The sequence below is a fragment of the Pieris brassicae genome, chromosome 5 (assembly GCF_905147105.1).
Source record: "Pieris brassicae chromosome 5, ilPieBrab1.1, whole genome shotgun sequence".
Classification (NCBI taxonomy): Eukaryota; Metazoa; Arthropoda; class Insecta; order Lepidoptera; family Pieridae; genus Pieris; species Pieris brassicae.
In genome coordinates, this window is record NC_059669.1 from 15,837,962 (window position 1) to 15,854,612 (window position 16,651).

Here is a 16,651-nt window from a genome sequence, read left to right on the forward strand (position 1 = left end):
AATTTGACATCTGTGGAAAAGAATGAATTTTACATCAGTCTACAGTCATATAGTCTAGTGTCAAAACTCAGATGATTATTTTGATTTTTTCAGAAATGTTTTCATTTTAATTTTTATGTACAGACTTAAGTGATAACGACAAATGAGTTGAATGAGTAATATGAGGTAAAAACTTAAAAATGTATATTTTTATCCGGAAGTAAAAGGATTATTAATAACTCATTGGACAAAGTATTATCTTAAATGTAAATACTGCTTGTATAAAGAAAAATGGATTTCGAAAGTCCTGATGTTGAAAAAGATTTTCCTGGTCTATACGCCTCAGAAGCTGGACGAAAGAGCAATGAAAGCGATTGTAAGTGTATATCAGCAATCTTAAGAATGCTGTTTACTTTTATTTTTAATAAATTGTATTGTTTTAGTTAGTGACGGAGGGGATCATGAGAAACCCAGTAAAAAAGATTTATTAGGACGTAGGAAAGATAGAAAAGAATCTAAGAAAGACCGAGGATATGCAGCTTTAGCAGGTGAAAGTTCTCCAGAAGAAGACACAGACACTAAGTGAGTTTATTTATGTCATTTTTATACCAAGATAAGACTATACCAGCACACTACACTTATAACATTTATTTATATTTGAGTAGTCTTAATGCAATAAATAATGAGAAAGTTGTATATATTTTTAATTTAATGACTACATTTAGCTTATATGCTTGTTGCTTGTTGAATGTGCTTTGAATTTTTTTAAAAAATATAGGCAACTTGTAATCAATTATGAAATTAAAATTAAGACCATACTTGATGTTATCAAAATATAATACTTCTTAATTTAAGATTTTTGACTACCATTGTTATGTGATAATCATGCAACTATTTAATATTAATGTTTTTCTCTTATTGATCAATATTTATATAAATTTATTGTCTATCCTGAAACTATGCAAGTATTAGACAAATCGATTAAACACTACTCACATAGGGAACAAACTAAAGCTCTATTTAATGAGATCTTGATATTTTCAAAAAACTCAGTAATTGTTTGGTGAATCAAACATGTCATATTTTTTTTATTTAAAAAGATTAAAAATGTATCTGACCATATATAGAATATTATTAGATCTGACAGTGTAGAGAAATATTTAAACAACTAAAAATAATGTTCAAAATGCTTTTAGGAGTCCATCAAAATCAAAGAAGACAAAATCTTTCAAGTTCCCTACAAAAAGTAAAGAAAAGAGGGAAAAGTCGAGGGACAAAGAAAAAGTATTAGAGGATGTTTCAAAGCATAAAGAGTTAAACGAGAAAGAAAAGAAGAAGGAAAAAGAAAGAGAGAAGGAGCGGGAAAAGGAAAAGAAGGAAAAAGAAAAACGGGAAAAGCTTAAAGAAAAAGACAAGGTAAATTAAATGTTACATTATCCTTAATGATTTATAATATTAAAGATGCATCTAACATTTCGACTGATGCTTGTTAATATTTAAAAATTACCACTATATTATGTGTCATAGCTGGTACAACACAATACCTTATTTAAGTTGCAATAATTGGAAACTAGTACCGTTGTTTTAATACCTTTATTAAGAATATTATAAATATTTATATTATGTTGTATTTTAAACATTTGGTAGATATATATTTTTATTTGTTTATCACATCTAAAAACTCAGTGCTAAAATTTTCATATAAACATCCTCAAAAAAATATGTTCTATATTAAAAACACGCTTTTTGAGTTATGTTCAAGTTTGATAACTGAAGTACGCTTTAACTAAGCAAAACAGTAATATTTTAAGTGATATCCTTAAATATGAAGGGCCGTCAGAAAGTGCGGAATAGCAGGTTTGAGTTTACTCATCCAGGTAGGCGTTAATTGAGTGACTCATTGTCATTATCTTATGAGTTATCAACGTATCAAGTAAATCGGGAGCCACTATTGAAAAAAAATTATATCGTGCCGTTATAAAGTTCTTTACCAAACAAGGAAAGACACCTCAAACCATCTTACAGGAGATGTAGTAGTGCTGTTTACTCCGCTCCTGTAAAACCATGATTTATAAATGGTTCGCCCTTTTCAAACAAGGAAGGGCATCGAAGACCCTTTGAACGACCGGAAGGCCGATTGAAGCTACCACGTCCGAAATAGTTGAAAAACTTGTATTGTAATATGCCCGGCTAAAGAAAACAGCTTGTAGCATTCGTTGGAGCATCACTAACAATCCTATTGAACATCCTACATGAATATCTTACAGGACTAAAGTCTGTGCAAGATGGGTCACGATAAATTTTTTGAAGTTTTTCACCACTACCTCCACCCTGCAGCCCAGACCTGCCCCTAGAGACTATTATTTGTTTATAATAAAATAATTAAATAGAAGAAAGATGCGTGGAAAAAAGTTTTGCGACGATGATGAAGTCGGCAATTTCGGGCCTAGGCCTAGACCAAGATAAATCTTTTTTTTTTTTCGACGGTATTAATAAGTTATTTGACAGATCTGATAAATGTATTAGGGTTAAGAGAAAATACATTTCATTACCCTTCCCGGTCATACCGCAAACTTATTGACCGCCCCTCTTATATTCTAAATTTATTTAAATTTTGTAGAAATACATATTAAGTAGAAAAAAAAGATCTGTTAATTTCTATATTGTTTTAATAATATCATAACAAAGCCGAATTAAAGCATGTCTCAATAGATGTCAACTTAACTTAAGGTTTCACGGCTGATTGCATCGTATGCATAATATCTATTAAGTCATGGCCTTGGCTAAACAAATGACGGTCATACTTTATTCAGTTGTTTAGAAAAAGCGATATGCATCACCTGCGTTGTGTGTTTACTAAGGTGCGATTTGTGATAAGATTTATATTTACGATCACGTATTAGTTTGTGATCTGCTGTTAAATCTATTCGGTAATTTATATGTGCTTTTTAAGTATTGATCTTGGTTTACGAAATTTGATTTAATATTAATTGTGTTAGTATTACGTTGTTATATTAGGGCATTATTCGGTTATAAGCGATGTGTCTGAGATCTATATTAACTGTGTGGTTAATTAATAGCATCCACTATTTAATTTCAATGTTTTGAAGAATTGCTTTGTATATTTTGAAATTTAAAAGTTCCTTTAACAGTATTGTGAATTTTTAGAATTAAATTTTTCCTTATATATTGAGTTGAGTATATTTATGTAACCTCATTTTTTTAATAGGAAGGATTAAAAGAGGGTTAATTCAATGACCAGGTACCCTGTACCTGCATTGTGAGCTATACTTTTTGTATTTAGCTAAATTTAGTTTTAAAGAAACTTAAAAATATACGTTAATTATAGTTATAAATTATACCAAACGAGACCATGACCGTAAATTATAATTCATTTTATAATGCGGTCGTTGATCGTCGAATCAGTATGGTTCCGAAAACACTTAGCTAAATTAAAAAGGTTTCTAGAAGATTAAATGTAAATATATTGTTTTCTTATACCTATTAATGTACTTATTATGATGTATTTCGTTCATTTATATATTTATCCGAGTCTATCTACATGAACCTGATAATCTCAAAAATTACCGAACGGGTTTAACCACCAATAGATAGTGTGATTCACGCAGATTGTGCATTTGTATAGTTCGTCATGCCTTTAGTAAATTTACCGAAATATAAGGGCTACTTTTGAAGAAAAAGAACTGGAACTTGATTTGTACTCCTATTAAATTGTACCAAATTTTTATTTTTAACTAACTAACGTAACTTAAACCTATTCTAACTGGCAATAAAGTAAGACATAATCAAATTAGAAAAGGAATACGACATGGACAAGGACTCTTTTAGAAAAAAATATTTATTTTTTCACTTTTGTTCATAAAGAATAATATAATTAATTTCTGTACACGTTATATTGAAGCTAATGATATATTAGGCATGTTTTATTTAAATAATGATAGCGAAAGTTCCTAATTAAAATATTTGCATAAATATTTCAGGAGAAGGAAGAAAAGGCGAAGTTTAAATTGGAGTCGAAAGAAAAGTTAAAGGACGATAAAAAAGAAAAAGTAAAAGAAACAAAGGAAAAAGTAAAGGATAAAGATAAGGAGAAGGTAAAAGAGAAAGATAAGGAAAAGGTTAAAGAAAAGGAAAAAGATAAAAAGGATAAGAAACTGACCAAAGTGCCGTCTACAGTCACATCAGGAGTGCCGTTTGAAGAAATATTCACATTAGGAGGTACTTATGCAATATTTTCGTGTTTCTAAGATTATCAAGAGTTAGTTTAACACATGCAACCCTGAATGTTTCTTTCATGGAATGAACCAAAAAGCTGTTCAATTGACCTTTCTAACTTGAACTAGTATAGAAATTATTTATTTTCATTTTAATGTTTTGCATTGCACTTAAAAATGGGATGTGCGTAAATAATTACGCGTTGCCGGACGAAGGAAAACGAGTTAGTTATTATTTGGTCCACTGGACATTTCGCAATCTGATGTAATAATAAAGAAACGTGTTATTATTACTAAATATATATTGTTGTAAAATATGCACATAGTTTATAAAACCATATAGTTAAACTAAGCTCCTCTTGAGACTTCGCTAATGTCACATGGTATTAGTACGTCATTACTTTCTTATGAAGGAAAATTATCAATGGGTCACAGACGAGTTTATTTTCTAATTGAGTAAACTATATATTATATAGTTTATCAACTAGTTGATATAAGTACCACAAGCTAAGAAACTTATGGATTCCATCCTACGATGATATACCCCAGATTGGAATTGCACTTTTTTGTGTATTTATACTCCATTGTATATAGAGTTATTGTAAAGTAATAAATAGTATTATATACTACACTTACGAAGAAGAAAAAACAAAATCGCCAATTAATGAACAGAAACGCACATATTTTTACCCTTATTACTCGTTTTAACTTGCCAGTGTCATTGTGCACTTACATATAAAAACTTTTTGTCTCAAGGCAAAAAGAAACAAGACGCTCCGCTAAAAACCTTAGAAAAAACTTTCTTACATCTTTGTAACAAGCTCTCGGCGAGGATGTCTGTTCTACCTCATTATCAAAAAAGTTATGACGTATAGTCCATGCAGTTGTAGAATAAACATATTCTCTTTGTTCTTTGAAACGTTATTGTGTATTCAAATATAGAACGCTTTAAATGTAGTCTATGAATATCTCTCACATATTTCGGCTTTAAAAAAATTATCAGTTAAATTTCTTGATCGAAAGTCGAATTAGTCTGCGCAACTCTTATTGTTCTTTGAGGAGGTTTTTGGCGCTAAATTTCTATTCAACACAGTACGCACGGTGAAGTTTTTGTTAATGTACAAATTTAAACTAAGTGATAAGCCCAGGTGAATTATCTTAAAAACAAAACAAACTCAAGGCGACTGATAATTTTTCTCTCTCAGTGAACTGACATTCTTCGTTTAGTACGGCTGCATATGGGTTTCATTATGTTTAGTACTAATCCGTTTTTAAACGATGTACTGGGTGAGATGTGTTTATAGTTTAATATATAATATACTTACAAATTAATTTAATTATTAATTATATTATTCATATAACGAAAAGAAAATTGGTTAATTATTCAAAATTACTTATGCTAATTTATGTAGAAATTTGTATATGGAATAATTTGTCTTAATTCGGTTAGGTTAAGTTATTAAATCTTCGACTAATTAAGTGCATATAGACTTTTATAAAACTTATTTTAATATAAATTCTGGCGCCTTTATTCCAAATACATTTTATGTGTGTGTAAGTTCGAGAATTTGTTACTTTTTAATGGTATTATTAGTTTATATTCAATATTATTTACGATATCTTTATTATTACACTAGTTCTTTCCTCGGACGTCAGTCGTCAGTGTATTTAGGACACACGTCCTAAATAATAAAAAATGCATCTAAATCATTCTCGAATCCACTTAAACATTAATTATAATCGGCCCGCGTCGTTTAGAAGAGAAAATTATAATATACAGTATAATAATTAAAGGTATATATATATATATATATACATATGTTTGTTTATTCATCCAAGTTCTAAACATTTCAGTTGCCCTTCCAATATTTGGAGTACCGTTACATCAGTCTGTGGAAAGATCGCGTTGCCATGACGACACCGGGTTGCCGCTTGTTGTTAGGGACAGCATCGATTTCTTACAGGTGATAATAAACTCTTAAAAAAAAACTTCTGTCAAAAAAAGTTTAATATCATCTCAATTAAAGGTACTTACATTATGATTCTAATGCAACTAAGAATACATAAGTAGTGTTGAATTCGATTGCCGGGGAGAAATTATTTTTATGGTTCGAAGGCACACATAATAATACACACATAATAAAACACATAATAATATTGAATGTTATTATGTATGGAATGGAATGGCTATGGAATTCACTTCCCGACCCTATTCGCTTAGCTCCTTCTCTACCTTCCTTTAAATTTCTTCCGTACAAACATTACCAGTCCACATCGTATCCCTAACTTTCTTTCCAACTACTAACTGACGTGAGACTTATCTTAAATTATCGTGATTTATGTGTCTTTTTACTTTCTATTTTTAATGTATCATCTTTTTAGTTTAGTTAGTTCTTTTTTGTTCCTGTTTAGTTTTTGTCTTAATATCTGTGTATTACATGTATCTTTGCACTACTTGCCTATCTTATGTAATTCAATACATTTTTCTTTATTTTTTTTCTTTACTCACAGTGGTTGCCTGGAAGAGATCGCTCGAAAGCGATAAGGCCGCCAGTTGCCCTCCTTTTGATTTAATTGTTCAATTTTTTATATATTGTAGTGTAACGAAGTGTAAATAAATAAATAAAAATGAATATGTATCTTTAATTAATACGTTTATTACCCTTTAACCAGGTGCAAAAATAGTGATAGATAGTAGATAGTGTTGCTCTAGTGGCTTCAGCGACTATTATCACTGGTCGTAGGTCCGTCCGTTTATTTACCTATGACTTTCTGTCTATGTACGCATTTAACACTCGCTTGTATAGTACAGAAAAGCGTCGTGAGGAAACCGGCATGCCTTAGACCCAAAAAGTCGTCGGGATGTGTCAGCCACAGAAGGCTGATCACCTTCTTGCTTATTAGAAAAAACAAATCATACTTGATACAGAAATCTAAGACCTAGAGGTTAAGTGGTTGGTTTTTTTTATAAATAAATAAATTCTGGAAGGATTTTTAAATGCACTTTACTCACAAAAACCAAAGTGTGTTGTACATTTTTATTTTGATTAATTTTCAGGCTAATATAAAGTCGAACCAGCTATACCGGGTGGAACCAGACAAGATTAAACTCCATCAGCTGCGGAAGCTGTATACTGATAGGGGACCAACTTTTCCTTATCATTGGGATGTACCTGTCGCCTGTTCTATGCTCAAGATGTTTATCGGGTGAGTTATTTTATGTATGGATGTCAATGACGGATTGACATGAGGGAGTCGACACGTCAGATTTTAACCCTAATAATAAATATTGTTAATGCTAATTTCAGCGTTTGTTTCACTTGATCTTAATTCCGTAATTTTGAATTTATTTTTTAACTAGCGGACCCGACAGACTTTGTCTTGTCTTAACTATGAATGTTAATTTCGAATTGGTATAATTAACTAAAATTTATTTCAGAAACAAAGTGTTTATTATTCTAATGCCTTATGATATGCAATATTCTTTGTTTGTTTTTCTGACGCGTAAATAAATAGTTTTATTGGTATTCCTATACGGGAACGGGCGACATAACTGTGGGGTCATGTGTAAAACATGGATTTTTAAAGTTAATGCCACAAACAATTAGCGGCTATAATTATTTTATATGTATTTTATCAATATAATAACTCCAATCGAAGCAGAATGTTTAAACAATATTCATTTTTCTTACATCCTCTTTTACGATATTTGCAGCACGCATTCTGTCAATGTTATGTCAAACGTTACATTTACATTATTACGGTTACATCAAAAAATTATATTCTTAAATTTTCTTATTTACTGCGCAATTTTCTTATTTTTTTCTTTCATAAGAACCTTTCCACAATAACAAACAAAGAATTTGCAAAAGGGGTCCAGCCGTTAACGCGTGATGCCGTGACCAAGGGAAATAGGGATTCATTTTTATATATAGATAAATACAATTTAATAAGTACAATTAAATTTACCGCCAAAAATATTATTTTATCACTACGTCATTACATTATTAAAGTATATTATTACAATGTCAAGTAATATTTCACTCAAATAATTTTTTTTACAAAAGAAATATACTAAGTCGAATTTTAAAAACTCTAATAGAAATATATTTGATAAGTAAATTATTATAAACCATGATATATTTTTGTTAATAAATGACATTTTATTATATATTTTTATTTCCAATATATTAGAAATTATAAGATACATATATTTCAGGGAACTACCAGAATCAATTCTCACCCAGGAGTTGCACGGTCAATTCGAACAGGCCACGGCGATATCAGAACCCCAAAGGGAAACGACAATGGTGGCATTAATCAATAAACTGCCGTCGTGTAATCTAGCACTGGTCGGATGGGTCATGAGGCACTTTGAATGTGTCCTTTCTAATGAACAGGTGATTTTTAGAATTTGTAATGTCCACATAGTCCACATAATGCACATAATCCATAATGTCCACATAGTCCACAATGTCCACATAATCCACAATGTCCACGTAGTATTCTCTTGACGCAATCAGTAAGTAAAACGTTTTGAAGACATATATTATCTGGCTAAATCAATCTAGTTGCTCTCTTTTAACTGCAGTACCCTTTCGCCTCTTTCTGTCAAATAATACGATATGTTCAAAAGAGACGAATGTTTGGTAGCCTTTTTATTTATTTTTTAACATAAAAATCGTATAAATTATTGCCAACACAAGACTCAACGAACCAACTAAACGAACGAATAAACAATTATACAGGCTAATATAAAATTTGTCATTCACGCTATTTTGATCTATTGATTTTAGTTCTGACATTTATGTGGCACGTAAGCGAGCAAATATGTATCTGTGTGTATATTTATATTTATTATGTATAGAAATATATATATTTTAGTTATGGTTAATTCCCTAATAGTTTGTTGTTTATCCATAATTTTAATGACAGAGCTGAAAACGAGCTCTGTAGGATTTTGTGTCACGCATCTATGCCATTTATGGACTCTTATTACGATTTTACATATCTTTCGAAATATCTAAGCAGTAGCTTTTACACCTGGATTCTTTTATTAATATTTAGAATAAAAATATTATATAGGATTGTAATGGTGAAATCTTCTGAAATCAGTACTGTAATTTTTGTGTTTATTCCTTAGAAACATTAAATATTTCCTCTTTATAATATTAGTTTAGATATTTTAGAGAGTGGTTATTCTTTCAGACAAATCACGTGAACGTACAAACACTTTGTACGTATATGGGTCCGGCCTTGGGCGTGTCTCAGAACTTACTCACGTACCTCGTCAATAAAGCTGAGAGAATGTGCCCCGATGTTTACCTCACTAAGTATGTATAGTTTATTAAAACTGTTAACTTATTTTATATCTCTGCTAACCAATTATTTTCTTACCGGCAACTGAACCCAAAGCCTACAATTCTATATTTAAAGTGTAGGAATTATTTTATTTTAATTATTTACAGTATTGTCAGTATTCAGTAACACTTTTTGTTAACGTTACGTAAAGCTTTGCTATATAGATTGCAAAGTTCCCAGGTCGTTTACCTCAATGTTAAATTTAGTTTGTCATTGTTAGAACTTTCGAAACATTATAACTTTAGTTTTATAAGTTTTAAAAAAATCAAAACGGCTTTAAAAACGTGTCTTATTAATTATAAGTTTGTTACATTCCATGGAAATACTGTACACTGGATATGTAGCACTATAAATTTTTATGTAACAAAATAAAGAATCTTTGAAATTTATTTGATTGATATAGAATGTGCGGAATTTGCTGCTTTTAATCAGTACTTGTAAAAGTCCTTCAAATGCCTCGAAAATACTGTTTTGATCGTAGACATGTATTAATATTTATTTGAAATACATATAAAATAATTGTATGCTTATCTAGACCGAATAATAGCAAGTATTTTTTTATTTATATCTATTAATGAATAACTCAGGTGGCCACTGTTCACAGATGTCTTTATACGGAATAATAGTGGAAATTGCTTAATTTTTTTTCTAAATAACATAATTTTAACCTACTTTTGTATAGTTAAATCTATACTTGCAAATACAGCATGGACCTGGACCGTGATTAAATTTAAATTAAAACATTCTTCATTTAATTTTAATCTAAAATGCAAATTTATTACATTATTTCTATGACGTTCCTAGTATGTTGTTACTGTAACACTACTGTAACTGTAGTATTTTGCAGATACGTTCCGCCACTACTTTCGATTCCGCCAGATTTTCCGGAAAATGCTAATGAAATTTCGACAGAACTCCGCAAACAAGAGTCGGTATTGAATCAGATCCATTCAGAGATGCACGCGGGAGTCGTCACTGCGGACAGAGACCAGCAACTCTGGGAGGCTCAACGGATCGTCACACAACTTAAGGTAAATCCAATTTTTATGATTTAGACGTCGTTTTATGGTATTTTCCAAAAATAATATTTTCCGGTAACAGAAAATTGTTCTTGTATGTAAATACAAGAACATCTTAATTATGTGTGACTATCAATCGAAATTTATTTTACTATATTTTTTCTTGTGTCTCAGTAAAGATTGAATCGACAACAATCATTTTATTTCCATAAACCGAACCCAGCATTATTATTAATTATATTAAAATCAAATGTCTGGGGGACACAATCCACAGGTATTAAATTCTATTTATATATAATTACAACGAGACACATCGTAACCAAAACTTTTGTCTACAAGTAAACTATTATACAATAAATATTTCTTTGATATAAATTTAGTGAGGATGAATCAGTAATCTAGATTTTTTTCTCATTCTATCGTCATCTCGTTGTGTCACACTTACTTAGCTCAACTGAAACTTAACCCAAAAACTCCTGAAGTCAATAATATCACTCAAATAATACATACTCTATATACAAACCCCATGTTTCAATAAGTATGAAATAAAATATCAAATTTTAGACAAAAAAGGCTGAAACTTAGAGACTCGTCATAATGAGTTGGGACACTTTTATTTTTTGTCCCTAAATGCTAAGGCTAGATCGGTTTTAATTGAAATTAAAGCTATAAACTAAAACTTATTTACCATTAAAATACCAAAAAAAATAATTTCTTCCACTTTGTTTTCAGAGAAAACTACGATTAGTCCAAAAATCAGTTGAACCGACCTCGCTTCCACTACAACAACACTCAATAGACGATAAACAAGACGAACAACAAAACGAACAGACAGACGAAGATAAAAAACAAGACACACCAAATGACCTGACAGATAGCAAGGAAACTGAATCGGAACTCAAATCTGAAATCCAAGACCCAACTTTCCCAGTAGACTTCGATTCACAAACAGAATTTCCAGTAGAATACGATGCACAAACTGAATTTCCAGTAGAATTTGATTCACAAACAGAATTTCCAGTAGAATTCGAAGATAATTTCGAATTCAAAGAAAAAGAAATCGAAATTGAAGTGGAAAAACCTAAATTAACAGAAAAGGAATTAAAAGTATTACGATTGCAATTAGAAAACGCGGAATATTTACAACTGAAGTCTCTTCTACAAGCGAAAATTAATTCGGAGCAATTTGAAATCGTTAAACTGCGGAGTCACGTGGCGTTGAAGAATAAACAAGAGGGACAGAAAGAGAAAGAGATCTGCCAAGATGATATAGACTTGAAGCAGCGGCTGTTGAAAGAGAATGCTATGTTGGAACAGAAAAGATTGACTTTGGTGAATCAGATATTCCAAGAGAGGGTCGCGTGTATACAGTTGAAGATTGAGTTGGCCATGAAGGAAATTATGTCGAAGTCGTAGAAAAATATATTTTTGCTTGCTACCAATACTTAGCTCGAACAATTTGCTAAAAACAAATAGCTTATTAGAAAATCTTAGTATGGAAAACTTATAACCGTTCCACGCATGGAACTAAACGAACTAACGTGCATGGTTCATGCTTTTCAATAAAATATGATATAAAGAATGAAAGTTGTAAAATTATAAAATAATTATTTGAGGCGCAAAAATCTATTTATTTATTAAATATTAATTAATAATATTCGTTAATTATAAAGCGTAGTATTTAATTATAATGTTTTGTATCACGGTGTTGCATTTACATTTTGTAATGGTATGATTATTTTAATATATGTTCTTATTTATTCAAAATTTATATAAAATTTAAACATGTCGCGTGGTTGACTATGTACAGAATATATAAATTCCTATTATCCAATTTTGTCCTAGACCTTTGCTTTGAGTCACTGAAAATACAAAATATATGAAGCATACGGCACGCTGTGTATTTGCGGCACGCTTGCTGTGCCTACTATACAACTTTGTTATCTATTTTGTGAGTTATAAATTATGTATCGATCTTATGTACTTTGAGTAGACTTCGAAGGATATTTTTTATAACAGATACCTGAAGGTTGTAGTAATAAGGTTAATTACGATAAAATATAATCATGACTAATTGTGATCTTTATTTATCATGAAATAAAGGTGCAAAAAATATTATGTTTATTATCATTAAGATAACAGAAACGTAGAATCGAATAATTAATATAAAACATACTTTTCCTACTACGAGTGTTCCTTCTTTTTCGTTCTAGCCGATCGCTGAAGACGAAGTAGGAATGAGCATATGTCTATCTCGACCAAAGCCATTATTTATGACTGCATTGGTCGGGATATGATCCTTCCTATTGTTGACATATTAATTCCAGTACTAATATACATTTCCAACACCTCCGTTTCCTCTGGTGTCTTTCCTAATAGTTGGAAATATTCCCATGTTACTCCTAAAAACGCTAACTGGGTTTTTTGTCAGGCAACTACATATTCTGTTTTTTGTCCTATTTCTATCCTACCTTTCCTTTCTAAGGTTCTTGAACGTATTCTTCATCAGCAATTAGCTATCTTCCTCAACGAACACACCCTTCTTAATTCTTTTCAATTCAGTTTTCGTTCTGGGCACAGTACGGCTACTGCACTTACTAAAATTACAGATGAAATGGGCGTGGCATGGATACTAAAAAAACTCTCAATACTTACCTTATTTGACTTTAGTAATGCCTTTAATTCGGTAGATATTGATGTTCTTCTTGATTTGTTACGTTCTATGAATATGTCTCTATCGCTGATAAATTGGTTTAAAAGGTATCTATCCGATTGCCCGAAACGAATCAAATTAACTGACAGCCTTTCCTCTCGGTCCCATGTTTCTGCTGGCGTACCACAGGGTAGTATTCTTTCTCCTCTCCTCTTTTCGCTCTATAAATTCTATTACTAATCATGTTTCTTCCAACTCTCATATTTATGCTAATGACCTTCAAATTTACAATCAGTCTAATTTCAATGAATTGCCCTCTGCTATTCAGATGGCAAACTTTGATTTAGACAAAGTTGTTGAATGGAGTAAATCGTATGGTCTTCAGATAAACCCTTATAATAGCAATTCCATTATCATTGGATTCCATTCCATTACAATGAGAATAAATTGGTCAACTTTACCCCAGATTACTATAGATAGTATTGTGGTGCTCCACTGTTAGGAAACTGAGCATTACTATGGATACAACCATGTCTTGCCCCAAAGCACGAGGATCTTTTCTTCTTCTCACGCACTTAATAGGTTACGTAATTTTTTGCCCATCTCTTCTAGAATTTCTCTTGAACAGAGTTGCAGATTGATAAGCTAGAGCGCTTACAAAATGTTTGCATCAGATTCATATTTGGACTGCGTAACTTGGACTATATTTCGGAGTTCCGTAGAAGCTTAATTGGCTCCTTTACTGTGCAAAGTATCCTGCTATGGAATTCCTTACATATTTATAACACGACGACCTTAATCTTTTAATTGTTTTTAAAATATTTTTGATCATTTTTCTTCTGCTTGGAAATTAGATACATATATTAATTGTGACTGAATTAACCCTTTGCATTACCTTTTACATTTTTGTTTATTCATATTATTGTTCATTTGTTTGCTTTTTGTTTAGATTTTTCTTTATTTTAGTTATAGGTAGTGTTGTATGTTATTTTGAGCTTTTTTTTATTAATTATTTATACACTTCTTGTACTTTACCCTCTGTAGGTGTTTATTTTTATTTGTTGTTCCAAATTAGGGTTGCCTGGAAGAAATCGCTTGTTCGCGATAACGTCGCCCGTTGCCTATTAACTTATGTAACCTGCTTTTTTTATATGTATGTTTTTGTATAGGGTAACGAAGTGTAAATAAATAAATAACATTAGCTAAAAGTTTTTGTATAGAATATTTTATTAGCGCTCCGTGGCCATATTTCGAACTATACGTCCGCAAATATTATTCGCGCATACCTTATTTCAACAGAATGTAGAAAAATAATTGCTATAATTAGTACTCAAACAGAACTCACAATTAGCACTATTAATATTTTCGCTTGTTTGAACTTTGTATATTCTGTTCTCAATGATTCTTGAACCTTGAGACCACCAATTCTGACACCACCAAAAATGATTAAAGGATGCTACTATGAAAAAAACGTATGATGAAGTACTATATAACTAGAACTAAAATATACTTATCAAAGAACTTGATCGAAACTGGTATATAAACAGATTCTTCAAATAAACTTTTAGTATCTTTGGAAGCTCCGTCACCCACCGTACTCACCGGACCTTGCTCCAACACATTTCTTCTTTTTTAACAATTTGTTAATGTTTTAAGCGGGTAAAAATTCAACAGACATGCAGTACAAACGCTTTTGCTGAGTTCATTCCGTCCAGCAGACTTCTACAGTAAAAGGATAAAAAAAAATCTATGGTGCTACAACCTTTTTAGGTCTAGGCCTCAGATTTCTGTATCTGTTTGATGATTATTTGTTCATCTGATAGGCAAGTAGGATCAACCTCCTGTGCCTGACGCACGCTGTCGACTTTTTGGGTCTAAGACAAGCCGGTTTCCTCACGATGTTTTCCTTCACAGTTCAAGCGAATGATAAATGCGCACATTGGACAGCCGAGGATCGAACCTACAACCTCAGGGATGAAGGTCGCATGCTGAAGCCACTAGTCCAACACTGCTATAAAAAAGGGATAAACAACTGCCATCAAAATGGCAAAATTGTACATATATTTTGGGCCAGTATTTTAATTAGACGAAAAAATATTACCAAATTTTTCATACAAATCTCCAATGTCATAGCTAAAGATCACTATATACCCTAGTGTAATGAGACCACAGCTTATAGCCACAAATTTATAATCAACATAACCATATATTATATATACTTAGTTTTCTAAGGGTCACACATTTTAATATATATATATATATATACGATATTAAACGTACCTTCATTTCTTATCTTAAAGGTGCGGAAATTGTAAATATAGAATTCATAAGGTTATCACGTGACCTTATCTGATTAATGCCTAATGATTTGGGTTAATTTGATATGAATGAAAATTTAATTAACTAACAAGCTTTCGTAAATAACAAGATAACATGTTTTTAAATATGAGAAAGATAAAGTAGTCATTATTTATTTTGAATAAATAAACAATTATTTCGTGGATGCTAAGGCATAAGGCAGTCATGCATTCAGCAGTGTTGCCCTAGTGGCTTCAGAGTGTGACTCTCATCCCTGAGGCCGCAGGGTCGATCCCCGGCTGTATTATGCATGGACTTACTTTCTATGTGCGCATTTAACATTCGCTCGAACGGTGAAGGAAAACATCGCGAGGAAACCGGCATGCGTCAGGCACAGAAGGCTGATCACCTACTTGTCTATTAGATTAACAAATGAAAATGAAACAGATACAGAAATCTGAGGCCCAGACGTTAAAAGGTTGTAGCGCTATTGATTTATTTATTATTTAAGGCAGAAGGCATTGATGTTTTATTAATTACTGCTATTTTACTACATTTCATGAAAAATACATTTTATAATTAGAGAAAGTATTTGAAACGCTTAAAGTACTAGAAATCTAGTAGGAAAATGGATTATGTAATTCTGATTAAAAATATCATATAAGTACATTTATCACTTTAGTGTGTGGCCTTATCGCTTACCAGTGATTAATTCGAGAGATACATTTAAAAAAAAGAATCAAAATTACTACTCTATTCTAATCGTGTAGAAATATATATATAATGAACCTGAAACTAATTTTAGCGCCATCTAAATGTATTTTATAGGTATCAGTTTTGATTTAAAAAATAAATACAAGAACGAATGTTCTAGAATAGTAAAAGCGGTATTGCCTTATCACTAAGCACCCAGATACTGTGTGGCTATATTAGATTTCTGTGATACGGTAATATGTTATCACCTGCACGATGAATGCATGTGCAATTGACGTAAACGCGATAAACAATTAGTTTTACCTAATTAATATTTGCCATCATCATTTAATGGCTTTTTTATATTCTCAGCATCTATTATTAAGATGGTACTTTAAAAACATTAAAAAAAT

General features: G+C 31.2%; 1 protein-coding gene across 2 annotated transcripts; it reads left to right on the top strand.

The window, feature by feature from the left end:
* The first annotated feature begins 83 nt into the window (after nt 1-83).
* LOC123709800 (ralA-binding protein 1) lies at nt 84-13,772 on the top strand. Of its 2 annotated transcripts, XM_045661348.1 has the most exons (10): nt 84-355; nt 423-561; nt 1,176-1,395; nt 3,981-4,218; nt 6,069-6,178; nt 7,273-7,421; nt 8,434-8,614; nt 9,423-9,547; nt 10,423-10,606; nt 11,327-13,772. In XM_045661348.1, the coding sequence occupies exons 1-10, from the start codon at nt 271-273 to the stop codon at nt 12,008-12,010; spliced, it is 2,115 nt and encodes a 704-aa protein (XP_045517304.1). In that variant the 5' UTR covers nt 84-270; the 3' UTR covers nt 12,011-13,772. The 2 variants fall into 2 exon arrangements, with proteins under 2 accessions (XP_045517304.1, XP_045517306.1); XM_045661350.1 differs by lacking the exons at nt 84-355; nt 423-561; nt 1,176-1,395 and adding an exon at nt 2,763-2,840.
* Nucleotides 13,773-16,651: the final 2,879 nt, after the last annotated feature.

Bases quoted from the DNA above. Each gene is read 5' to 3' on its own strand.
- LOC123709800 (XM_045661348.1), top strand. From the start codon at position 271: ATGGATTTCGAAAGTCCTGATGTTGAAAAAGATTTTCCTGGTCTATAC. The intron at 4,219-6,068 runs GTACTTATGCAA...TAAACATTTCAG, and splicing joins AGAAATATTCACATTAGGAG to TTGCCCTTCCAATATTTGGA. The intron at 9,548-10,422 runs GTATGTATAGTT...AGTATTTTGCAG, and splicing joins CCCGATGTTTACCTCACTAA to ATACGTTCCGCCACTACTTT.